The 27,193-nt window shown below is 44.6% G+C and overlaps 1 protein-coding gene across 2 annotated transcripts; it reads left to right on the top strand.

Moving 5' to 3' along the window:
- The first annotated feature begins 200 nt into the window (after nt 1–200).
- On the top strand, nt 201–20,962 carry ATP6V1G3 (ATPase H+ transporting V1 subunit G3). 2 transcript variants are annotated; one of them, XM_033151433.1, is made up of 4 exons: nt 201–282; nt 2,050–2,166; nt 19,265–19,365; nt 20,319–20,962. In XM_033151433.1, the coding sequence occupies exons 2-4, from the start codon at nt 2,085–2,087 to the stop codon at nt 20,490–20,492; spliced, it is 357 nt and encodes a 118-aa protein (XP_033007324.1). In that variant the 5' UTR covers nt 201–282; nt 2,050–2,084; the 3' UTR covers nt 20,493–20,962. The 2 variants fall into 2 exon arrangements, with proteins under 2 accessions (XP_033007324.1, XP_033007325.1); XM_033151434.1 differs by lacking the exon at nt 201–282 and having other exon boundaries at nt 1,922–2,166.
- Nucleotides 20,963–27,193: the final 6,231 nt, after the last annotated feature.

Genomic DNA, 27,193 nt, shown 5'->3' with positions numbered 1-27,193 from the left:
ACAAAAAGAATGCACATACAAACACGCCCCCCCCCCACAAGCTAGGCTCTTTGGCATCCTGCTGTTTTGACCCTTTCATCGTTGTATGCAGTCTGAAGCGTTGCATCTGTATTTGGAACAAAGGCTGCCTCTGCTAACTACTGCCAATTTATGAACTTGCTAATGCAGCACACCTGCAAATTACTTAAGACCCAATAAGGCTGTGGTGGTTTCAGAGTGGAAGGCTCACTCCCATTTGCCTGCCTGTCCCTGGACTTGACAGCTTGAGGTGCATAAGCCCTGGTAAAGTATCTGCCACTCTTCAGACATGCCGGATGGGAATTAGTTAAAGAGCTCTTGGTGCTTCACTTGTGCGTGGTGAGGAAATGGCTGCGGTGCATAATAAGAGGAACCTGCCCTTGCGATCTGGAGCTCTGGTTCCATGGGAATTCCTTGAGGGGGTCAGACTGAACCACTGGGCGGTACTGGTCAGCAATTGACTGGAAAATATGCAAAGTGGTTGTTCTCCCGTTTTAGGCTTTCGTTTTCTCTTTTACATTTTCATCCCCAAGGGAGGTAACTGGGAGGGCCGCTTTCTGCTGTAGAAACCATTTTCTCCAGCTGGCCTACACTTCCCCTTTTTCTATCATAAAATGCAGTCTTTTTTATTTTTTATTTTTAAAAGAAATGTGACAGTAGCTCCTCCAAAAATAGAGGCTGCTGTGTGCTGTCTGTGAGAGTCGCAGGATCCAGACCACTGAGGGAGGCCCCGGCCTTGCTTGACAGCTTTGCAGTGGGGTTCCTGGCCTCTTGGCAAAAGGTCTCGCTGCTGAGGTGCACTTGTTCTCACCTAGCGTGGAAGAACGAAGGCCCCTAACAAGAGGCACTGCATTCATGGCTCACCCATGAGGTGCTGTTAAGAGTCCGACTTGTCCTTCTTCTCTTACAGTGCTATATAATGATGTAATTCACGGGGGAAGAACCTCAGGCATTGAGTCCAGGCCTTGCTCTCTGGTCCCCCCCCCCCTGCCCCTCATGCTCTCACCTCAGCCACAATGCTCTTTCACCGACCATGTTTCACACCCTTTTTCTGTGGTTTGGCCTGGCTGGAGAGGGTCAATTCACACACCCTTGTCCCGAGTATATGTATTTTTATTTATTTGTTGTCTCTCAACCTCAGGGGGAAAATGTGACTGGGGATAGCCTGAAATATGTGACGGGCAATTATGCCACCACAGGGCACATTTTGTAACCCCTACATCCCAGGGATCACTTTGCAGGTGTTGGCATTTCACATAAATTCTACTTTAGGCAGGGTTTCGGTCAGCCTTCCTCAGTGCGGTGCTCTTCAGATGTTTCGCGCTACAAGTCCCATCATCTGCCCCTGCCAGCACAACATCTGGATGGCACGAAGTCTAGATAGTAGCAGTGCTTGGCATGTTGCCACTGGTTCTGGCACAGAAAGGTAGATTCAACGCATGCGGCAAATATAGGATAACGCTGATGGGGGTTGAATTTGTTTAAAATCTAAGGGTGCTTCTAGACAATCTGTGTTACCTGAGCATTCATCCTGATATGTTTGTGCAGAGCTTATATGATATTTTGTCATGTAAATGTCCTGTGCTTTCCAGTGGTTTCACCTTATTGCCAAAAAAAAGAAAAAAAAGAAAGAAAGTCTGATTTCTTGGTGAAGCGGGTTCATTGCACAATCAAGGAACTGGCTGTAATTGTATTACCAGAATTTGCTGGTGTGTTAATTTCCCACTCGAAAATAGCAACGGACTGGAAGTGCCCTGAGATCTGCTGGTACTCTAATTACTTTTGCTCTATTTTATTTATTTATTTTAAAAAAAGGTCCACAAATATTATGGACAAACACAGGCATCAGATTTTCAAAACATTTCAGTGATCCTGTATAAACCAGAGGAAAAGAGAACTGGTCTGCACACCTCCCTTACAGCCACCTCCCAGAGCATGAATCTCGCTTCAGCAGGCTTGGGCAGGGCAAAGTAAATCCTCTTAATGTTGACACAACAAGACACAGCATAAAGTCCCCTTCCTCTTTCCCAGTCACCACACAGCATCTCTGAAATCAAGGAGTCAGAATGACGAGCCAGTCTCAGGGAATCCAACAGCTTCTGCAGGCTGAAAAACGTGCCAAGGACAAGCTTGAGGAAGCCAAAAAAAGTAAGTTGTGCAGCCCCTGGGCTGACTGCATTTCTTTGATGAATGTCAATTGAAAAAGCACAGGAATTTTTTATTTAATGTATTTTATTTTTAGTTTTAAATAAGTCATTTACACATTAAAGAGGCATGGACAGACAGGCATAACAAATCTATCTGCTTAACATAAATTATACCAAGTGAGTAACTAAATTTGTAGTATTGTTATAAGTGAAGTTATCTCCTCGTCATATTATTTCTGCAGATTACTTCCAACACATATTTTATATCATTCTGATCATTTGTTTTCTCATTCCAGTAGCAAATTAACTTACAGCAACAGTCCACAGATTTTTATTATTGCCCACATATTCTCCCTATCATTTCTTATAATAGTTTGTCGTATGTATATTAGTCCATAAATCGGGTTCTACCATGAGTAAGAGCACGTGTTGCGATCGGGACCTGGCAAGACACATTCCCTTCCTGTGGGGGTGGGGCCGGTAGCCGGCCTTAGTAGCCAATGGTCAGTTAGGAGTTGCTGGGCAAAAGTTAATGTTGCAACTTGTGATGGACAGCTTAGCGTCCTATTTAAGCCTCCGCACGTAGGGTGTTCCTTTCTCTTGGCTTCGGCTGCTGATCACCCGTCCCGCCCCCCCTTTTTTCTTAGGCCTCTGCTTTGACTTTGCTCTGCCTGTCATGGGGTCGTCTGCTTTGTAGCAGGGGCCCAGTAGGAATTTGTCCATCTGGCCGATTGGCTGTGCCTTTTGGTTTTGCCTACTGCAGTAGCAACTTGTCACAACTTGTAAGGTTGGCGGTTAGGCATTGGTTCCTGTGTGGATTGCTGGATTGGGCGCTGCCCATCCAGAATCAGGTTGATGCTGGGAATTCCGTTAAAGGAATCCGGCGACTCTTATGCTTTGTCCGATGCCCCCGGTAGGGGTTAGGGCCATAAGCCGAGTCCCCGGGACCATTGAGGAAGAGGGACGCGTTGCTGCCCCCCCGTCCTTAACTCTCCTCAGTCGCATTCTCCCAATCGCTGGTTTTAGGCCAGCCTCTGTCCCGGTGTGACAGTAGTCTGAACCAATGCCTACGCAACCACTCACCGAATTTGTATTTAAATAAAGTTGTGGCCCTAAATTATTTGCCAAAAACCCAAACCAAAAATCTGTCTCCTGTGTCAAGTCAATGGGGGGTGGATTGAGGTCCTCGATACGCAATATATATTTCTTTTCTAGTCCTCAAATGATGAGTTATTTTTGTTTCAACTAATGGCCACTAATACTTGCACTGTAAAGGTAAAGGGACCCCTGACCATTAGGTCCAGTCATGGACAACTCTGGGGTTGTGGCGCTCATCTCGCTTTACTGGCCGAGGGAGCCGGTGTACAGCTTCCGGGTCATGTTGCCAGCATGACTAAGCCGCTTCTGGAGAACCAGAGCAGCGCACGGAAACGCCGTTTACCTTCCCGCCGGAGCGGTACCTATTTATCTACTTGCACTTCGACGTGCTTTCAAACTGCTAGGTGGGCAGGAGCAGGGACTGAGCAACAGGAGCTCACCCCATCACAGGGATTCGAACTGCCAGCCTTCTGATCGGCAAGCCCTAGGTTCTGTGGTTTAACCTACAGCGCCACCCATGTCCCGTGTCTGCACTGTACCTAACATATTTCCTATGTTTATTTTTATATTGGATCAATATTAACCCATAATTAACCCGTATTGTGTTTTAATTTGTTGGAAGCCGCCCAGATTGACTGGGCTAACCCAGTCAGATGGGCAGCATATAAATGATGTTGTTGCTGCTGCTGCTGTTGTTGTTGTTGTTGTTGTTGTTGTTGTTGTTGTTGTTGCAATCCACCCAAGAACAAAACTGTGAGCTTTTCCAACTGCCCTCAGTTGCATTGATCACACGAATCCACAATTGCTTTGCTTCTTTACATTCCTACCCAAATGTGGTTAAAATCTTGACATCTTGCCTCTTTCTTCAGTTTGCCTGTATTACAGCAGCTAGTACATTTTTCTTCACTTATGAGGAGTATGAAGTCATAAATATAAAATCATATGCCTTTTTTGTTTTGCAGCAACATCTATAGAATAAGCGTAGGAATTCTGGCGCTAGTTCATCTTCACTCAACATGTTAACTTCTGCTTCCATTTCTCCCTTAAACTCTTTCTCCTCACTGTCTTGGGATATATCTGAGGCTGGGCCTTCAACCAATGAAATTGGCTTCACTTCCATGAAATGAGAGTTTTGCTTTCAGTGCTTTTGTGTGTGTGGTGTGGCTTTTTTTAACCCATTCAGAGCTATGCTCCTGCTCCCTTCGTTCACTTCCATTAAGTACTACTGTAGTTGACTGTAACCCACTTGCGGCCTTCCAGAGGTGGTTGGACTCCCAAGTCCCATCTTCCTCAACCAGCATGGTCAGCGATGATGGGAGCTGTAGTCCAACAACACAGGGCTAGGTGTCTGCGTTGAACCAAACTCTTCCGGAAGCAATGCAGACGACATCTTGGTAGTCAAGAAAACCCCACAATTAATTGGTAGCTGTTGTAGCAATGAGCTCATGTATATTTATATCCACTTGCTTTAATAACTGGCTTGCTTTGATACTATCCTTATATGGGGGCTTGGGGTGCTGAGCTCTGAGTCCAGAAAGGGGAACTATCTGTAAGATTTGGGTATTTGCTGCTTATGCCCTTACCTGGTCAGGTGGAGAGATGGGAAATCCAGGCCAAAGTGGCGTATGCTGCTTTGTGTATAAAGAATGCATGAATGTTTGCTTGGGTGCAGATAAGCCATCTTCTTCTTGCTGCTGCATCTATCCCATGTCTGTAAAGCCTGGGAGACGTGGCAGGCTGATTTGCTGTAAGCCTACACATTTCCTTCATAAGGCACTAGAACTGATCACTCTGGTGTTTTTGACCTCCTTTGGTATCCCTGCACCCAACCACTCCCACAAGCCCTCCTTTAGACCTGCAGTTCAGAACAGCGTGCACGGGTAGGCCGTCTCCACTGCAGTTGGTATGGTTGACACAGTTGGATTAACCAGATTAGCTGCAGACCGGTCACCCGGACGGGCGGGATGGTTTGCGAACTGCTTATACAGCCCCAGAGGTTTTATGTTGCATTGTGGCCCGTGGAGTGTGTACAATCCAGAATTGCTTCCTCTTTGTGTGCTGGGCTTTTAATTTGTAACCTGTACACTGGTGACACTCACCTCCATAAGCCCTTCCTTCAGAAAGTGCCAGTTCCAAGGCAATCTGTTCCAGCCAGTCGCAGTCCACCCTGGTTGGTGCTGGATTCAGTTGTCAAGCAAAACATTGAGCTTGCCTGTTCTGAACAGAGAAGGGCCTGACCTGTCAAACTGGAAACATGACCTTCGTTTTCTTGCAAAGAGATTGTTGTGTGTTAAGTTTTTACATGCTTCACCGATTGCTGCTTTTCTGTTCTGGGGAAGGAGGCAAGAAAAGGTATTTCTGAAGCCTCTTTTAAAGGCTTATAATCTTGCTGTTCAGCTAAGAGCTAGTAGATTGGAGGAAAGTTGGGATATGAACACCATGCTAAACATGTAATACCAACAGGCCAGGGTGGCCAAGTCATAGTAATAATAACAACAACTTATTATTTGTACCCTGCCCATCTGACTGGGTTGCCCCGGACACTCTGCACAGCTTCCAACATATATAAAAATATAATAAAACATTAAACCTTAAAAAGCTTCCCCCATGCAGGGCTGCTGTCAGATGCCCTCTCAAGGTTATGTAGTTACTCATCTCCTTGACATCCTTCCCTTATCTAATTTGGGTTGCACTGTGAGTAAGCCACAAGACCTTCTGCACAGGCCAATGGAACATCTCTGCTGGCCTGTCGTTGTGTAGTCAGCTCCCAGATAGCTCATACCTTCCATCAAACCAAAGCACTAGGATATTCCAGTGAACTGAACAGACTGAACCCTTCCCCACTGGTTCTGTTGTTCACTGGCACCACCTCCTCCCTGTCCACTAGTGCTGTTATCTTCTCTAACTGGGTCAATCCTCAGGCACCTAGTGGTGTGTGCTTCTGCCACATGGAGGATGAAAAGGAGGAGGCAATAGCAATCAACGTGTGGAGGCAGAGGTACTTGGTGATCATTGGGGCCAGCAGGAAGGAGAAAGGCTTAGAGACTTCAGCCAGCATCCATGTTGATGGCATAGCTATCAATACAAGCTTGAAGGTGAGTTTAGATCACATCTGGAGAACATACCCACAGGTATCTTTTGATTTTATGTCCACAGACCCGAAGAGGGGATTTGTTGAGCCAAATGCAGCTTTTCCTCAAATTTTATGCGCAAGCTGCATCAGAAAACACCGCAGGCCCCAAATTGCATCCACATTAGATATATGTAAAGAAACCCTCTTCTGCTTGTGGGTCTTCCTTGCTAGATTGAGCATTCAGAGATCCTGCTGTTACATCTTTCCCAGAGCTTTCTCCTAGTAATGCGGTAAAGCAATACAGTGTGATCTGCGCTCCCAGAGAATGCGTGCGAACGCAGTGTACACATGAAGCTTTCATGCTTCCACATAGCTTTGTCCCACACTTTTGCAGTGATATTCAAAAACCACCACCATAGCGACAGGACTGGTCATATAGGCCCTTCCCAGCCAATCAATGCCTAGCAGGAAGAGAGGACAACCATCAGCCCAAAGGAAGCCACCCTATTGCCAGCAGCGTAGGATTAAGTGAGGCAACTCCTGTGCAACGTTGCTAAGGGATTTTTCTCACCCATTCAACACGTTAGCAGAAACTATGATTGGGTGGGAAAGGCAAGCTTGAATTGTCCCACATACACAGGTGCTTAATTGACAACACTTGCTCCACAGCAGGTAAGGGATCAACCAATGGGGTGGCAGTCCCTTCCCACAATGTGGGTTTATGTGATGGGGGACTGCTATTTATTTACTTATTCCCGTGGGGCAAAATACTCTACCCTCTGTGTGCACCTAGATAGGGTAGGGAAAGGGTAGGGAGGAACCCTGGAAGAAAACTATTCTGTTGTTAGAAATGTATTGGTTACATGATTATTATTTTTTGCATGATTGTAATATATAGAGAAATCATCATCCGGCATTCAGCCTACTCACTTTCACCTATTGCCATATTAAAGCTCAGAAGGCACTGAACCTAAATTCATATCTCTGCCACCACCTCTTGTGTGATGAGATCTACACATCTGGTATGAATCAAACGTCTGCTATATCCCGACCCTTGATGTCAGCTGTGTCCTTGAGTGACCAAACAACAGGCCCTTGTTTGTGCCGCTTAGTGCGTAAAAGAAAAGGTTAATGCGATCCAAACCTTTCATTAATTTTCACTTTGCCTTGTGTAAAACAGCAGGTTTAGATCTAGGTCCTGTCATGAGACGCAATCAGGTGTAACACAGCCCAAGCCAGAGAGAGACAGTGGTTGAATCCATCCACAACGCTGCAGTGCCGCTGCCAATTTACTCACAGTGTCCAAATTCAGTGAAATAAGAAACAGCAGGTCTCTGGTGTGACGGGACCAATGGCCGTGTGGGAAACCTTAGAGGCTGCCATGCTAGCATGACATCCAGAACTTGGTAATATACACACCGTGCATCAAGCACACCTTTTTTGATTTTGCAGGGTTAAAAACGGAAGCAATGTCATGAGACTACAGCTGAGAGTGCCCAGTGCTGCTTCAGTAGTTTATTAGACAATGTCGAAATGACTTATTTCTCTTAATATTTTTGAGGTGATTTAAGAGGTCACATCTGGGATGCGGGTGGCGCTGTGGTCTAAACCACTGAGCCTAGGGCTTGCTGATCAGAAGGTCGGTGGTTCGAATCCCCACGACAGGGTGAGCTCCCATTGCTCGGTCCCTGCTCCTGCCAACCTAGCAGTTCGAAAGCACGTCAAAGTGCAAGTAGATAAATAGGTACCGCTCCGGCGGGAAGGTAAACGGCATTTCTGTGTGCTGCTCTGCTCTCACTGGGAGCTCACAGAGCTGAGTGGGCAAATGCGGCGACCAGCAGGTGACCTCCGTGAGGAGCAACCACCACAGGGGCATAGCGAATGCTCACAAAGTTAGGGGATGTAATCCTTGCCTTGCCCCGGGTGCTGCCAACGCATGCTATGCCACTGCCATAATAGTGCCTCTTCTAGGCCCATGAAATGCACTCTGAAAATTTGTCTCCTATATTAAGTCTGAGGTTTCCACTGATTGTATGAATGATGAATAGCTTTATGTCATGATAATGTTCACATCCACCACCTTCTGTTCCCATTCCTTGGTGTGACTCTGGTTATCTTACTTTCTTCTCTGAAACCATAAGCTTTTAAATCTCAAGGGAAAGGATAGCATATTCTCTCCAATTCTACAGCTTGCCGTGGCCCCACAGCAGCCAGATTGTGTTATGCCACATACCACGTAGCAAAACGTCTATGTCCAATAAGAACACTCCGCCCTCATGTTGAGGTTTGATAGATAGCATGAGCCTGAATCAAAATATTTGATTTCAGGCCATCGTGAAGCATTTGCAGTGAGTCAGCCCAACTTCCAGGCCAGCGGCTGCTGGAGGCTTCGGCACAGTTGCTGAGCACATAGAAGCTCAGTCATATTCAATGAATGTTAACCCTGGGAAAACATGCACTTCAGGCTCTTTGCAGAGGGTGGGGGAGGGCGGAATAACTCTTTAAAATAGTTTGTGCCCATCTGTACATAATACGAGAGATCGCCCTAACATATAGAGTCTGGCAACTGCAATTAAATAACATGGGGTGGGCGGAAGAATGTGCATCCTAGAAGTTGAAACGCTATTCAATAAATCCACATGGTTCCTTGCCAGATTGTTTCTGCACTGGCAAGGCTTTGTATAATCACACTTGATCTCTCTTTGAATCCTGCAATAAGCAGAGTCAGCAAGACAAATGCCCACAAATCGACTCAAGGCCTCAAAAGGTTTTCCATTCGTTTGGTGTTCCCCGCAGCTTAAATCTACTCACGGAGAGGCAGGTACTGGCATGGGACTGCGCTGCCCACCGAGCGGATAATTTACCGCTGGATCAGTCAGTTCCATCCAGAGTTGTCTCAAGTCACAGAACCACGGATAAGACTAGTTTTTCCAAGCGTCACCTTCATTGCTGTGCCATGCCCAGAGGAGTTACATTGCTACGTGTCACATCCGATACAGCTTCACATGTGCGCTGCAACCTCATGCAATCCAATGTGGCGTAGCAAGCCAGAGAAAAACAGGGTGGGGGGGTGAGCAATTGCCTCGAGTCTAAAAACTAAGCATTCATCAAATGTGGCTTTGTTTGGGTCTGAGTCTGATATTTCTTGCAATGTTTCCACCCTCCTGATATTCGCCAAGAAACCCCCAGAGTTACACCAGTGGAACAGATACAGAAATGAAAGCCCACCATTTCTCAGAAGATGCTTGTAGACAAGAAACAGCATTGTGTGTGAGGTGATTTCAGTGAGCTGGGCTCAGTTAACAGGATTGCTTTTCCTCTGGTTACAGGGGAGAATTCCAATATTAGAGGCAGGATGATTGAGTGTGGCTGGAAGGAGGAGAAGCTGTACTCCAGCTCTTGCATATTTCAGAGCCTCCAAGTGTCCCTGTTTTCCAGGGAGAGTCCCCGATTTACAGAAGCCATCTTGGTTTCTGGTTTGATCCCAGAATGTCCTGGTTTTCCTTAGGATGTCCCTGTTTTCATTGGAGTAATGTTGGAGGGTATGGAGATATGCAACTCCAGAGCCAAGGAGTTAAGTAACTATACAACCTTTAGAAGACATCTGAAGACAACCCTGTATAGGGGAGTTTTATCATGTTTAATATTTGATTATTATTTGTATTTTGGAAATATTATAATAGTATAGTATAGTGGTAGTACAACAACAACAACAACAACAAAACAACAACAACATAACAATAACAATAACATAATAATTAGAATAGGATGTCCCTATTTCCATCGGATAAATGTTAGAGGGTATGCATATTTTCAATCATCCGAATGCTAAGATAAAAAAAAAAGTTGAGCTTTGGGAGTCAAACCTCCCAATTAGAGAGAAACCTGCTAGAAGGCAATGTTAGTGTGTTGTCAAAAATGTATAAGATGCTATTAGAATGGGAAACAAAAGATGAACAAGTGAAATCTTCAATGATACATCGGGCAATGGGTATTGGTAATAATATTGAGATAGGTGCATGGGAGCAATTGTGGAATAATGACACAAAATAAATTTCTATTGCACATATATCCACATGCACACATAAAAAGGAAGCTGATCCATTTTGGCAAATGGGGAATTGTCCTGCTACCTTCAGTCTCGCCTCAGCCAGCACCACCTGCCTCTCTTCTTATTTACATCCCGTCCAGAGAAATGGCCCTGGCTGCCAGCTCCCTCCTCCTCAGTGTCTGTGTTGCCTTTGTAGAACTCAGTCAAAAGTAATATGGGGACAAAATCAGAATTAGCTGGCTCTGCCTGTCATTGGCTCTACCCTCTGTTGGGCTGCAAACACATTTACAGCACATTCAAAGCACATTCCTTCCCTCCAAAAATTCTGGGCACCGTGAAGATTCCTTTGTCAAGCCCCAAACTCTGGTAACATATAACCTTGAAACTGCAGCGGCAACAGTTTCACCCCCAGTAATCTGGTAGCAATCCTGTGGCAATATTTATGTTCCGTTTCATCCATAGCAGGACTATTGTACTAGCAGGATTCAATTTGTACCCTCTAAGTATTTGAAGCAGCCAAGAATGCTGCAGAGAATCAAAGGCTGTCTTGTAATCAATATATGCTGCCGAGAGATTGTGCTTTCCCGTTTATGAGTTCACCGAGATCACAGCATCCACAACGAGCTGATCGGCGAACCAAAACACATAAGAGTGTGCTCTCATTAGGGGATTTGGGTCTGTGCTGCTCTTCTTGCACCTCCTTTGTGTTCCCATGTCATATTAGATGGTTTTTAAACATCAGCTGTACATAGAATCGACATGAGCGGGAGGCAGTTGTGCCAGCCTCCAAGCATTGATCCTAAATATGCTGTTTATATAAACCGTATGCATGTATACTTTCTCCATTTGATCAGGAACTGATCTCTGCTAAAACAGATTGGAATCGGGATATCTTAAGGAGCACCTGAGCCAAATCCAGATTATCAATGGTGCACCTGGAGCAGTTACACCAGGGCCCTCATGTTAAGGAGCCTCCTATTAAGAAAGTTAGGAAGCAAAATGTGCAGATAGGTGTGCTAGCCTGGTTTTTTCCCCCTTTCAGTGTTTTAAATCATAGCATGATAGATAAAATTGTAGAGTTGGAAGAGTCCCTGAGGGTCATGTAATCCAACTCCTTGCAATGTAGGAATCCTGCCCACAACTGTCTCTGGGTGGGCTCGAACCACCAACCTTCTGGTTAACGAAGTCAGAGCTATGCTTGAAGAGTGAATTGTTTTGGCACGTGGAGATAGGAATCCCTTCGTCCTAAAGAGCTGCTCTTTTCCCCCTTCCCTTCAGTACACTTTCTTATTTCCCAGTCCATGGAATCTCTGCAGTTTGCCCAGGCCCAGTGACAGTGGTCAGTCAGGTCAGAGGAAACGATGTTCATTTGTAATTAAGATAGTATAGCCTTGTTTATCTGAGGTATCGCTCCCCACCTGCTACCCTGCCCCACAAACAAAATAATTAATGTATGGGGCGGGGAAGCGTGGAGGTTTGGGAACAGGAAGTGATTTGTAGTGTTCTGTGTGAACAAAGCAGAGACTTTGATGAAGTATAATGTGAACAGGCGTTGCATGTTAAGGTTTGTGCTGGACTTCTGTGCAAAGCGACGACGGTGACATGGATGAGGAAACTAGATGGGTGATTTTAAAACTCTGAGGTTTTATTAGTGATTACTGATCTTCGTAAACCACTTGTGTTTTGCTGAGAGCTCTGAAACACCAGAGGCCCATAGTATTCCTTGTAGTCTGCAAAGTACCATTATTATTATCATGTAGTCTTTAAGATACCACAAGACTGGCCTTGCCCAAGCAAGCCTTTATCCAAGCCTGATCACTGATACTATCTGGAGGAGTGCAGGCAGTTGTCCCCTGTATTAAAAGCCTAACTAGCCTCAATCACTTTCAGGCATCTCCTGGTGACATTTTTATGCCCACAGGTCTATGTCGCTGTTTAAAATCTTCACGAGTAGCCAGTCATTTTTATGTTTATTTTGTTCTATTTTTAATGGTTTACTTTTCATGTTTTATTGTTGTATGCTGCCCTGGTATTTTATGAGACGGTGGAATAGGAATTCTTTTATAATTAACTGCTTGCAGTGTTCCCAATAGCATATATAGAGCTTATGTGCAGCACAGGGGGAGGCAGGAAGCAAGGTCCACATAGCTGCCTCTGCTGTGAGAGACCAGCTCCATTGGTCTTTCCATCCAAGCTTGGACTTAAAGGAGCTTTGTGATTTTAAGAATCAGTGCCTTGGGTTTGCTTCTTTTCCTCATGCTCTTCTCTCCTCATCCTCCTTTTGTGTGAGAGAGACTTTTTTAATAGCTATAAGGACTTCTTCTGTTATCTCTTCGGTTTCCATATCATGGATAATTTTACTTCCAGTGGGGTGATAAAAAGTCATGTAGCACTTTCAGGATGAGTCACTACTGTAGACCCGATCTCCCCCACCCCTCCCAGTAAGTTTTGCTTTCTATTTCTTCTTTTTGATGTTTCCGTGGTGTTATTTTTGTTTCTTCCTTTGCATTTGATGGGCATTTTGTTGTTGTTGCAGTTGTGCAGTCAATGTACACATACTAAGAAAATAAAGGCCCTCCTTCCCCCTGACAGTATGGCCACTTCTCCTACTTTCCAGAGGAATAAAATGCAATATGCAAGTCATAGGAGCCAAGGTCCTTTTGCCCACCCACCCCCTAAAATATTTGAGGGGACCATCCCCTCTAAGCTGCTGGGCATTGCCATTCAAATGGTGTGTGTGTGCATCGCATCATGTGATCATTGGGGATGGGGCTTACCTGCCCCCCCTATATTTTATTCAAGTTGGCACCCCTGTTGCAAGTGATATGCAACTGACCACCCTAAATCCTAAGGAGCTTACAGCCTAAATTCAGACAGCAGGAGGCAAATAAAAGTTGCAGGAAGCAAGGGATGAATGTGAGTGGGTGCGCATGGGCCTCATTTTAATTATACACTACTTAGTTCATGTTGTCAGTTTGCATTTCTTAGTGCAGAAAGTATTGGCGAGTGTAGAGATCTTTCCTGTTCTGCTTAATTCAAGAGAGTTCTGGAAGCTTCTAGAAGCTTCTCTGTGTGAAGGAAACAAGCAGAAGGTTCACGATGTTTGGGTTATTCCTTCAGAGAAGCTGAGTACATCTGGTTTAAACTGGTTCTGTTATCTCTTTCAGTCAAGATCATGCTTACTATAAAAGTAAGGCCAGAAGGAGCCTGGGTTTCATTTTCTCTTCCTATCTCTTTTCCTTCTGGTGTGGTGTTCTGTATATAGTGTTAAATTTTAGACTTATTGTAAGTTTAAGTTAAGTCTGCTTGAAACTGGATTTCTTATGGACAGTGCCAGTCCTGAATGTATTGGATTTGTGACCATTTGGCTTCAGCAGCAGTAAAGCTTTGCTGCAAGAAATATTAATTGCCTCTGGTCTACTTTTGGGGGAAACCTGCAACATGTTTTTTACTCTGCTAATTATACATTGGAGTTCTACTCTGGATCAATATTGAGTAGACTTTCAATGACACATGTCACATTTTCAAAGAAAAGATACACTATCTCAGCAATCCTTAGAGTAGCCTTGTGAGCTATGACTGAGAAAATAGTGGCTTTCTTTACATCCTTTTGGCTGAGGTGAGATTCAAACTGGTGACTTCATAGCTCACAATCTTCAGCCACCAACAACAGCTCTCAACATCCACCTGTGACTTGCTCCTCTAAGCTGATACATTACAAGGATATGTGTGCACCACCGCGCCTTAACATCACATCCTGTGTGAAGTGAGCTGTGCAGTTTGAACTTGCTTGCTTGCCTCTCCACGCAAATGGGAACCACCTTGCTACAGCTCTTAGCTGCTGTCGTGTTGCACCCCTTTCATGAACTGCAGGACTGTGCCATGAGTGGACCGACTTATGGGATCAACTTTGTGTTTTTGCTTAAATTCCAAGATCCACCAACAAAATGGTGGCTGTGGGGGTGGAACCAATCATCTACTGCATCCCATAAGCCAGGAATAGCCAATGTGATGCCTTCTAGTTGTTGTTGTTGTTGTTGTTGTTGGACTACAGTTATCGTCACTGACTATTGGCTGTGTTGGCTGGGTCTGATGGGAGTTGGAGTCCAACAACCCTGGAAGATAAGCCCATTGGCTATTTGTGCCATAAGCCATACACTGGATTAGCCTGCATGTATGTGTACAATTCTGCAAGGGGTTTGAACACAGAATTCTACAAGCTAAAAAGAAGCAAGAAAAACAGTCCACAAAAACCAAGCAATTTTACTTCATACAGTATTACTAAATTATTGGGAGTCATAAACTCGGCAAGTCACTGAAAGGCTGATTTGTAGAACATGTTCTGTCTCTTGCCAACCCCAATCTGTGCTACTCTTAATGTTAAGAGGAATGCAAGAGGCTGCCATGAATTGTCAATCACTTTTAGCCCACAGAAGCAAACTTCATATTAGTAAACAATCCAGTTTCCCCTCCTGGCTATTATGTCCTGTCCTGGGCATGTCTCTGCCTTTCGCAAATGGATGGGTTCTCCCCTCCCTACTTTCAGTATAGCTTTTATCAAAGGGATCTTACCCAGTGAGATGGAGCACCCAACTCTCCACTAGGGATGGGGGAAGAAATTCAATTCAGTCCTCATTCGAAGGTGAACTTACCAGATTTGCAGTATCAGAAATAATATGCCAACCGAAACACAGCTATCCTTTGAAATTCACACTTCTTTGTGCAGGTCTCCAGTCAAGTGTACAAAATTGCATATACTGGGGTAAAGTGTGTGTATAATTGTGTGTATTAGCAAAGAGTAGCATATATCAGCACATTATACAGTGGTACCTGTACTGGTGAAAATTGCTTCACAAAAAATAATAATGGGGACTTTTTTAAATAAATAAAAAATCACAACTGGTGTAGAAATGTGGAGAACTGAATTTCAGATTGGGAAAAAAAACGAGAAACTGAAATTGCAATATTTTTCCATGGTTCTAGATTCAGGTAGGTAGCCATGTTGGTCTGACACAGTCGAAATATAAATAAATAAATAAATAAATGTCCAGTAGCACCTTAGAGACCAACTAAATTTGTTCTTGGTATAAGCTTTCTGAATAAGTGTGCATGCACATGAAAACTTATACCAAGAACAAATTTAGTTGGTCTCTAAGGTGCTACTGGACAAAAAATATATATTTATTTTTTGGTGTATTTTTCCATAACACAGACTTCCCTCCTTTGCTGAAGAGGCCATGGCAATGGTTATCTCTCAGCAGGGAGCCACAGGTCCATTTGCATAGTAAATAAATAGAATAGAATAGAATAGAATAGAATAGAATAGAATAGAATAGAATAGAATAGAATAGAATAGAATACCATGCATCTGACTGGGTTGGCCCAGCTACTCAGGGTGGCTTCCAACAAATTATAAAGCCCCAGTAAAATATGAAAGGAAACCCTGAGCGCTATGCTTTCAGGTTCCAAAAAAGTCATGGGATTTATTTTTAAGATTTCAACCTTACAGATCCAAGAAAACAAATAAATGCAATTCACTCAGGAATGTGGGCACTTACCTGAGGCTGACCCATGATAGTTTGCTGCCTCAGATGAAGGACACAATAGTCTCCCCCACCGCAATTCAGCACACAGAAGCAGTTGAAACTTACATCGACACCAGTGGAGGAATAGCATCTTCCACTACACCTGAGGCAACAAACCAGATTAGGGGGCTCAGGACAGGCCACGTGGCAACAGAGTGAAATGTCTGGAGAGGCCAGGAGGAATGGACTGGGAATGCTGCTACTGCCTAACGGTAGGGCCGGTCCTGTAGTAACCCGGGAGTTTGCAAAATTTACAGCACAATCCTTTTCAGAAGTAAGTCCTACTGAGTTCAATGGAATTTGTTCCCAGGTAAGTAAGTGGGCATGGGATTGCGGCCTTGTTTTTAGTGTTCCCTAAAGATTACCTTTATGTGGGTGGCGCTGTGGTCCAAACCACTGAGCATAGCTGTCAACTTCTCCCTTTTCTGGCAAGGAATCCTATTCGGAATAAGGGAATTTCCCTTAAAAAAGGGAAAATTTGACAGCTATGCCACTGAGCCTCTTGGGCTTGCCGATCAGAAGGTCGGCGGTTTGAATCCCCGCAATGGGGTGAGCTCCCATTGCTCGGTCTTAGCTGCTGCCAACTTAGCAGTTCAAAAGCACACCAAAAAGTGCAAATAGATAAATAGGTACCACTCCGGTGGTAAGGTAAATGGAGTTTCTATTTCGGTGTTCCGTGCGCCATTTCGGTGTTCCGTTGTGCCAGAAGCAGCTTAGTCATTCTGGCCACATGACCCAGAAAAACATTCTGCAGACAAATGCCAGCTCTCTCAGCCTGTAAAGCGAGATGAGCACCGCAACCCCAGAGTCGTCTGCAACTGGACTTAACTGTCAGGGGTCCTTTACCTTTTTTTAAAAAAAGATTACCTTTAAGATCATCACTTTCCCGTCCTTCTTGTTGTTATTTGTTCCGCCCATTCTCAACTTTACCTTCACTTTCATCTCGGTGGAATATTTGTGCTAGAAACCTCCTTTGATGTTCCCACCCACCTTTGCATTTAGCAAGTGTTGAGAAAAGGGAGGGGGGAACCCCATAAAATGTAAATGTTGCAACTCAGCGAGTGGCTGAACTGTATCTTTGTAGTGCCTTGGAAATGTGCCAGCATTAAATAGAATCCAGTTGGTGTTGACTGAAAGGCTCCTGGCTGCAAATCAATATGGCAAATCTTGCAGAATAATGTCTTTTCTCATCAGCGACAACTAAAATCTGTTCTCTGGCTGTGGCTGTTGGAAATTGGGGGGGGGGGGGAGGGTGAGAGAGAAGAAATGTTTGATTTGAAGCTGAAAGCATGATAGCATGATAGGGAGTCATCAACGGTTGCACCAAGGAATGCATTGTGACAGTGCCCAGCGCCTTTTCGGTTAGGGAGCCTGGGAACATTCGAGTTGCTGATGTGAGAGCTAGTAAATAAAATGGTCCTGATCATGGAGTCAGCACATAATCAAAATGCCCAGTAAACTCCATACAAGTTTCCTTCCCGTAGCCAGTACATGGAGAACAGAGGGAAAAGACAGGCTCAGTGACAATGGAGGCAACTGAGCTTCCTCATGGAAGTTTATGTACATTGTTAAAAAGGCAGACTCATAATAATAATAATAATAATAATAATAATAATAATAATAATAATAATAATAATAATAATATCCTCCCTTTAAATAAATAAAAGAAATAAGATACTATGCGCTGCCTCAATAGCTGATCTCAAGATGAAAGATTCACACAGTTCAACAAATTCAAACAGGGCTGAGAACCCGTGCTCCTCCAGACGTTATTGGACTACAAATCCCATCAGCCCTGGAGTCACAGGATCAGGAGTAATACAATCTGGAGACACGTTAAATTAATTGATGAGAAGCCATTTTGGACTTTTTGAGTGACAAAAGAGGAAGGTTGGGCCCGGAAGGGAAACGTGGGGGGGGGGGAATACCACTTAGCAGAGTAGCACGAAAACTGTCGTTTTTATTACAGCCAGAAATTTGCTCGGAGTGTTTATATTAAATCATATAAACAATGGTAGTACTAACAATTGACAGAAAGTGTTGTAGAAGTACCTTTCTTTTATCACTATTTCACCCAGCGTTACTGGAACTCTTATTATTTCCATAAGCTAGAGATTATATCCACAGACAAACGCCAATTAAGGGACTAGTGCCACTGGACAGAATCACTATGTGATCTGCAAGCGATCAAATTATCTAAATGCTCTCCTTGGTTCCCCCTTCTAAAAATGGTCCATTTTAGAGCCAGTTACCTGTCAAATCTCCAGCCAGCTTCACTTAAGATTCGCTTTTACTGAGCTGTGTGCATCCTGTTTTGTGCCTCCTGTTTCATGCTTTGCCTAGTTTGGGGAGTCAGGGGGGAGGGGAGCCTGCTATAGCAGGAGGGGGGACATACCCATGACTGTTCACCAGCCTAACTCATCTCTGCCTCTTGGCCTCCTTCCTCTCACTCACCTGCTTCAGCTTCTGCCTCTGATTCTTGACTTCTGTCTGCCACAGACACTCCCCGCTCACTAAGCCTTGTTACCCCGTCAGCGTCCAACACCTCCTCTTCCCAGTCTTCTCCCTGCAACCGCTCGTCATTGCCCTACCACTGCTCCCCGGGTTCTGAGCCTTCTTCCCTTTGTGGTTCCCCAGCTGGTTCCTCCCACCACTCCTCTGTTGTCCAACCAGCCCATGACACCTTGCCTAATCCACCAGAGATTCTACTGTGGCTCAGACTCATGACCTGTCCTACCTGTATATCCATCCCAGTTTCACCAAGAGGAACAGTGTTTTTGAAATCAAAAGTTAGCAAACCCGGGTTGTATGTGTGTGTACACAAGGCAGAGGAGCAGGAGAGCTCGAGACTTGGTCCCATGTCATGCAGATACGAAATACCAGGAGTCTCTGTGAAATAGCCCTGATAAACTAATGCGGGGGGGGGGGATCTCATTCCTTATCTCTACACTGGGAGCAAAGATAACTTGTAGGAACTTGTTGAACTCCGGCCATTGAATCCATTCTCCACAGGGTGCTTGGTAACCTAACAGGTTTATTTGCAGGGTTATATACACTGAATGCAAGCCTGCAGCAGAGTTTCTTCTAGTCCAAGGGGAGGCTAATGCTCAGTTGGGTTTAAGGGGGTGGCGGGCAACAAGTTCACTGTGTTTGAATACAAGGATGGTGCTCTCTGTGCCCTTTTCTAAGCTGCAGGCTTGCAATTTCCAGGCATGAAAGAAAGGCTACGTAGAAATAATATTAACTTGTACTGTAATGCCAGCTGAAACAATTCTCCTTTTTGTTTTCCCAGGAAAGGGAAAAAGACTGAAACAAGCCAAAGAAGAAGCCACAGCAGAGATTGACCACTACAGGCTACAAAGGGAAAAGGATTTCAGACATAAGCAGTCCAATGTGAGTAAGAGTACCAAGGGAAGATTGGATAAATTAAGGGTTGCTTCTCACACTTACTCGACTGAGGATAGTCTCTCTGTGGAATGTAAATGAGCATGTGTATTTCACCTCTATGTGTGAATGGTAACATGCATCCCAGATGCTTAGATGCACAGGTCCAGTTCCTACAGTGCTTCCTTTTCAAAGGCCCAACTCACATGCTTGCAGCTAAAGATACTTTCCATTTGTTTCCAGACACACTACATAAGCTAGAATAGTAACTCTAAATGTATCTTCCATGCAAATCAAACCATTGTAGTTGCTTCAATTCAGGGGTGCCTGGTGTCTGACGTTCCTTCTGCAAAGCCCAGCATGAAAGTGAGAGACCATGGATGGAATTCCAGTCATTATTTGTAGTCAACCAGCAATTCCTCCCCTTCTCCAATTCATTTCATGTGTGAAACCTTGGAAGGCTGAGATAAGGGACCAAACTCAACTAACACAGGGCACTAGTACTCCCACGAGTGCAACAGGGCTTCCCCCTCTCCTTCCTCTGCACCTACCCCAAATCTTCTCTGGTTGGAAGAAGCATGAAGAGATGGGAGAGGGGAGATCATCTCTTTTGGCAAGCAGAAATGCTTTCACTGGCGGAATGACCTACTAACACAACCTTGAATTCCACCCATGGTCTCTCACTTTCATGCTGGGCTTTGCAGAAGCAACGTCATACATCACTGTGCACCACATGTTCTGGAAAGTGGAAGCACCAGGGGAGATTTGTGGTGCTTCTTTCCATAGCTTGGTTTGTAGCGAGAGAAGATATCCGCACCTCGCTTCCTCCATGTTGACTGTATGTGCAGAAGACTAAGGGAAGAGGTTTCTCTTGTTTCGGGCCTGGCTTTGGAGAAAGTGGCACAAGCTTGTTCATTTCTTCCTGTTTCATTCACGGGATATGTCTTGTTTTGCCTTTGTAGATCATGGGCTCTCAAGGGAACCTATCGACAAAAATAGATGAAGAAACCACAGCAAAGATCCGGGACCTCACTAGTAACTATCATAAGAACATGGAGAGTGTGATTGGGCGCCTCTTGAATGAGGTATATCACATCGACCCTGAACTCCACGTAAATTATGCATACACTATTTAAATCCTTCCATGGAAAAGTTTCCAAAGGAGCAATGCCAACCCCTACTATTTGGCAGAGTGAATATTTCCAATTCAGGTGGCAGATTTGCGGGTACCGTTACAGGGCAGCGTGCTGTCAATCATTACATTTTAAGCGCTGGTGAGAATTGGGAAGGAGCCATTTGGATTTTCTGCCTCTGACACCACAGCTGTCTTGAGCCGCCTTTGATCAGAAAGCACAATTTCCCTGCCTTTATTGTTTTCTGCTTTCCATTGTGCATGTGATATACACAAAAGCCCAAAGCATGTGGATGCTTCTAAGACATGTGATGTGACCAGTTCCTGCAAGGTTTCACGCAAACATTTGGTAGGATGGATTCTCCCCCACCTTCTCCTCCACCGCCCGTCCACACATACCCTTTTTTTTGGTAGCAAAGAATGTGTCACTTAAATATGGGCAATGGCAGAATAAAGAATTGTTTGACACCAGCAGCTTTTCAGTGGGTGTATTTTACTTCTGTACTTATGTTCCCCACTACTTAAAACGTGTTTGCTTTGCATGACTTGGCCTGTTGCAGGAAATCTGTTTGTCACAATATGTGGAGGGTTTAAAATAACTGAGTATGCCGTCAATATTATAGATATATAATTAGTTTTTAAATTAAAACATTTGTTTCAAGTGTGGCTGCGGTGCATATGGAGAGGCAACAATCATATACACTAGGTAGCCTTACAGACCAGACATAATTGTGTAGAAATGATGTAGGACAAGGAAGTCGTGTCTGTGGCTTATTGGTAGTTAGAATAATTGCCCCTTCCCCTTTTATTGTTCTAAGACAGGAATCTCGTAAGACCTAACATTGGTAGGCTTCATACTAGGGATAGGTGGATCATCCCGCTCCAATTTGGTTCCCAGCTGAATGTGTGAATTGGCCAGGCGTCTGCAAGCTAGTATAGACCCTTCCAGGTGCAGCCTTAAAACTATGTTCTGAAACAGGAAGCATTCCAGCAATGCAGGCGAGCTATCCAGTTTTATGTTCTGGTGTAAATATAATGTTGAATATCTGGGTGTAAGTTTTCTGATTCTGCACCCCCATTGCTCCTTTAAAGGGAGTCTTCTGCGGCAGTTATGGATTATCCATGTTACTGATCAAAGCAGGCTTTGTTCTCCTGCACTACGATGCATAGCAGTCGGCCTTTCCATATTTAGTCATTATTTTGTGCCTTTCATAAGCTGCCTAAAACAGCATATAGGCATGAGTAGCCAATGTGGTGATCACCAGATGTTGGACTACAACTCCCATCATACCTTGCTTTTGGCTATGCTAGTTGGGCTGATGGGAGTTGTAGTCCCAGATATATATCGCATTGGCTACCCCTGCTGCTGAAGGTAAGATTTCTACACTGGCAAGACAAGGAAGAAGGGGTCAGTTGGGAAAGGTTTCAAGGGAGGGCAAGATTGGTGCTGCCAAAAGAGCAGAAATTATGGTGTTGATGATGATAATCTCTTGCAGACTAGATAATCTAATATGTCACGTGCTATTCTGAAAAGGAGCGGCCATCTCGCAGACCCACCCGTGCAACACAATAGTAGTGGATTACATTCGTCTAAGAAGCATCAACAAAGAGATCGTTATTATTTTCATAATGTTATGTTTTGCTAATATCAGAACAAGAACAGGTTAGTCCCAAGCCCCAAGGCATGACGATCCAAGTCACCTTTGATAAAAGATCCCAATAGAAAATGGAGAGGAATGGACATGCATGCGTGAAGCTACAGGGTGATGCAGCAGCCAAAAAAGGCTATTGCTATTATATGTTGCATCAAAAGATGCCCCAATCAAAGGAAGTCAAAATCCCACTCTGTTCTGTCTTAGTCAGAGCACACCTGGAATACAGTGTCCAGTTCTGGGTGCCACAATTTAAAAAGGGTTTTGAGAAGCTAGATGATGTGGAGGAGAGGGCAACCAAGATGATCAAGGGTTTGGAAACCAAAACTTATGAGGAAGTTGGGTATTTTTTAACCTGGAAAGGGGGAGACTAAGAGGAGATATGGTAGCCATCTTCAAACAGCTAAAGGACTGTCACACAGAAGATGGAGCACATTTTCTCCTGCTCCAGAGGGTAGGAACCATACCAATGAATTCAAGTTACCGGTACAAGAAATGAGATTCTGACTAAACACCACGAAGAGCTTTTTGACAGTAAGGGCTGTTCAACAGTGGAACAGACTCACACAAGAAGTGGTGGCCTCTCCTTCTTTTGGGGGGGGGGGGTTAAGCAGAAGTTGGATGGTCATGGATGGTTTTGTTGAGATTCCTGCGTTGCAAGGGGTTGGACTAGACCTCTTCCAACTCTGCAGCTCCATGTTTCTATGAAAGGAATTTGCACTGGCTGTGCCTTAGGCATCCATCCCCTCACAATGTGGAGAATCTGTGTGGCTCTCTGAGAAGAGCTGGAGGGAAGAGATTGTGAGCTAAGGTCAAATGAAGTGGGTTGGTGTGGTCACCTGCTAGGCAGAATAGCAAATCAGATGACTTAATTTGAAATGGGGTGAGCTTGCCCAGCTGGATTTGGGGTCCCTGTAGCTCATTCTTCCCCCAAACCCTGCCGTGACAAGGCAAAGAAAAAGAAGTCCTGTATGAGGGTGGTAATGAGGTTTGCACTGGCAGTGGCTTAGATTAGAAAAGGGCAGGGGAAATTGCCAGAAGGAAGGAGAGTTCAAGAGACTTCTTCCCGAGGAAGAAGAGAAGAGAAGAGGTGCCCAAGTGGCTTTTGCACCAAAAGTCCATGTTGCCCAGTATCCTCTTTTCAACAGCCAGCAAGAAGCTTCTAGGAAGCCTGCAAACAAGGCACAAAGACAACAACAGCCTTCCTCTCCAGTGGGAACTGATGTTCCGGTTCCATCGCAGCTACTTCCCACCAACAGTTTTACCTTCTGTGAATGTACCTTTTTCATTCATTCATTCAGACTTTATTGGTATAATGTAGACAATAAAAAAACCCGTCCATAAAACATTAATAGTCCAGACATATTAAACACATAAAACATCTAAAAGACTCAGTAGTCATCATTAGGTAAGATTAATAAGTTTTAAATTTGACTTTAAAAGATCTCAACTAAGTATCCTGAAACAGATCCAGCAGATACTGGATTACAGATTCTTTGCAATACACACTCACACACAAACATATATAAATTGTATGTACCCAATCCCCTCAAAATCACTCTAAGCTCAGAGCTCCTTAATCGCCTTCTAGCAGAAAGTTTTGGAAATCTTAATAAAGAAATAATTATTACAAATTTAGCCACTGAGGAACACCCCAATGGGATTGGCAAGGGAAAGAGATTGTCTTCTACTGACGTGTCCTCTTCTTGTATTAGCCCCCATCTGACCTCCAAATAATTGAAATGTGTTGCCACCACAAACTAAACATACCTGGAAAACCTACCACCATCCTGCTAGTTGAAGAACTAGTGGGCAATACTACCAATGGTTCCTCGCTTGAGCCCAAGCTCTATGAAAAAATAGAGACGTTGTGGAATTGTTTCCCCAAAGCTCAGTGGATGCAAAACTAACGGAACCTTGAGAAATATTTGCCGCTTAATTGTGCAGCCTTTGCACGCGGGGAAGATTTTAGTGAGAAAGTCTTCTCCAATGAAGCCAAATATCCAAGAGAGGTTTATTAGGGAAAGGGGGCAGTGGAGGGAAAGGGGGGAAGGGAGAAAATGTGCACAAGAGGTTTCAAAACATGTGCAGAGTTCCATGCAGGTATACCAAGAGATTCTGAGAGAGAGCATCTTTGGACTCCTGATCTCGGTGTTTCCAAGGAGACAAACGACTGGTGTTAGTGTTGTTGGTAAATGAAAGCTGTAACACACACAGGCCATAAATAAGGGGAAGTAGGGAGATCTCCCTTGCAAATAAAATAAGCCCTACTATCAATTCAGGTGCATAGTATGCCTAGCTTTGCAACCTTACAGCAATCAGTGTGGGGGAAAACATGAACTGCTCAAACCTGTTTAAACACGGTGAAAGAATCTGGAAGATCAAGAGAAATATAAACATGCTGAGTGAGGTTCTACAAATCACTGTGTGTGGCGTTTGCTTCCTCTCATTAAACAGCAAAGAGGCAGGCATGCTCTGTTTTGTATATACACGGCAAAACAAATCTATATAGGTTTATAGGACATCGCAAACAGATCTGCACCTAACCACGGTTTCAAGATCACTTCAATTCTGTGCTATCTATATTTATAGCTACCAGTGGCCTCTGGTGCAATGTTGTTTTCTGGCCATTAACAGAGTGGCTGGCCCTTGTTTACAGTCCAGTGTCCCTTATTTTGAGACAGCAAATGCTTCAAACCACTGTGCTGTGAGGCACATAATCATTTGTTGTGAATACACAACTCTTGCAAAATGCTTTGAATACCAGGACTGGGAGTATCATTCAAAAACAAATTGTAGGCATGCATACAGAGTTTTGTCCTGTCTTGCAAACTTGTCATTTCTTATGAGCACCATTCACTCGTACTGACAACAGTGCACAAAGACTGAATGGGTAGGTTTCTGCAAGGCTTCCTTCCAAACCTCTGCAGTGCAGGACTATACAGCTGTCCCCATATGGGGATTAAACCTGCGACCTTGGTGTTCTCAGCACCACACTCTAACCAAATGAGCTATGGCTTGATGCCTTTTGGAAGTTGGGAGATGGGCTACTTTAGTGTTAACTACTGCTGGATTTCACCCTCTCCCTGCCAGGCAGAAAATATTCTATAGTTTGAGCATACAGGGGGAGATGGGACTTTTTCCTTTTTTGAGGGGAATGGAGAATAAAATCTTGAAGTAGCAGGTTGGCATAAATAAGCCTTTGCAACGCAGCATCTTCCACTGCGGGGACCCAGGTGGCGCTGTGGGTTAAACCACAGAGTCTAGGGCTTGTTGATCAGAAGGTCGGCGGTTCGAATCCCTGCCACGGGGTGAGCTCCCGTTGCTCGGTCCCAGCTCCTGCCCACCTAGCAGTTCGAAAGCACATCAAAGTGCAAGTAGATAAATAGGGACCGCTCTGGCGGGAAGGTAAACGGCGTTTCCGTGCGCTGCTCTGGTTCGCCAGAAGCGGCTTCGTCATGCTGGCCACATGACCCGGAAGCTGTCTGCGGACAAACGCTGGCTCCCTCGGCCTATAAAGCGAGATGAGCGCCGCAACCCCAGAGTCAGACACGACTGGACCTGATGGTCAGGGGTCCCTTTACCTTTACCTTTATCTTCCACTGCTCCTAAAGCAGAAGGCGATTTTAGGGTCCCAGAGCAGGCTATGTAGCATATGCAGATTTGTCCTCCGTCTGCCAACATGGTGGTGGCAGGGACAATGCCTAAGGAGCAACAGCCATGGGGACTGCTATTGCTGCTGCCTTACTCCCAACATCTGCTGCCAAAAGCAGTTGCCCATTTTGCCTAATGGTAGGGCTGTTCCTCAAGCTTCTGTAACATTCAGACTTGGCAAAAGATGGCCTTTCCCACTGGACCTCAATGGGAAGGAACGTTCTCGGTTAATGCAATTAATGCTGTGTGAATAACTTTGCAAAACACATCTTCTGTTTCTAGCATCATGTTCCATTTTCAACCACTGGGAGGCTGGTGAAGCAGAAACCGATAATCCGGAGTCTAAAGCAAACTCGCTTACAGAAGAGGATATTTAGAGAGGAGGGAGGGCAGGGCAAACTCTTTCTCTCCACTCACTTTATCGGCATTCCAAATGGCCCCTCGCTATCTTTTCCTCCCATGGAAAAAGGTAGCAGGGGCGTGTTCAAATGGCCACTCTGTTCTGCCATGCTGTTCTCATGTGCCAAATTTGGAGTAGCCGTTTCTTCAGAGGGCAAACTTTCCCAGGGACTTTTCAGGGCTTTAACAGAACTGAGGGAAGAAGCCCTTTCTTTCTTTTAAACATAATTTTGCTTTTCCAGAACAAAAAAAAATATCACTGAGAATTTCCCCTCCCCCAAAAGAAAACTGGTCAGTGGTTTTCAGCTTATCGATCTATCTATCTGTCTGTCTGTCTGTCTGTCTGTCTAACTATCTCACACTGACATAGAAGTATTTATTAATAAATTATTTCTTCAAGACCATTAAAGTGGGATAGGAACATAGGAAGCGACCTTATACTTACTCAGCCCATTGGTCCATTTATCTCATCACTCTCGACACGGACTGGCGCCAGCTTTCCAGGTTTTCAGACCTGGGTCACTTCCCCAGATATGCTGGAGATGGTGATCATCTGCACAAGGCTTCCAAAGTGGGAGAAAAGGAAAGAGGGGTGCTTGGGCCAGACTCCATCATTTCTGCCTGAGGTGTGTGATGGCATCCCACCTTGCGTGGAGCACTAAAAGCAGCGCTGAAGAACATGTCAAGGCAAGGCCCAGGGTGAGTGAGAATTAAAGAAAAAAAGAATAGATCCAGCAAAAAAAAAAAAAAAAGATGCCAGACCCTCCAAGTGTCCCTATTTTCCAAGGAGAGTCCCAGATTTACAGACACCAGACAGCTGAAGGCAGCCATGCGTAGGGTTTTTTTAAATGTTTTATGTTTATATTGTGTTTTCATATATTTTGGAAGCTGCCCAGAGTGGCTGGAGCAACCCAGTCAGATGGGCATGGTATAAGTATGAGATGCTGAGTCACTGTGGTGTATTTAAGATGGTGGCAAATGCCTTCTGTTTTTGATATTC

Source organism: Lacerta agilis, chromosome 6, assembly GCF_009819535.1.
Source record: "Lacerta agilis isolate rLacAgi1 chromosome 6, rLacAgi1.pri, whole genome shotgun sequence".
Lineage (NCBI taxonomy): Eukaryota > Metazoa > Chordata > Lepidosauria > Squamata > Lacertidae > Lacerta > Lacerta agilis.
Note: the sequence above shows the minus strand (reverse complement) of the source record. Positions and strands in the feature narration are given on the sequence as shown.

Excerpts from the sequence above, each read along its gene's own strand:
- ATP6V1G3 (XM_033151433.1), top strand. The coding sequence starts at position 2,085 with ATGACGAGCCAGTCTCAGGGAATCCAACAGCTTCTGCAGGCTGAAAAA. Across the intron at positions 2,167-19,264 it reads GCTTGAGGAAGCCAAAAAAA|GAAAGGGAAAAAGACTGAAA; the intron begins GTAAGTTGTGCA and ends TTGTTTTCCCAG. Across the intron at positions 19,366-20,318 it reads TCAGACATAAGCAGTCCAAT|ATCATGGGCTCTCAAGGGAA; the intron begins GTGAGTAAGAGT and ends TTGCCTTTGTAG.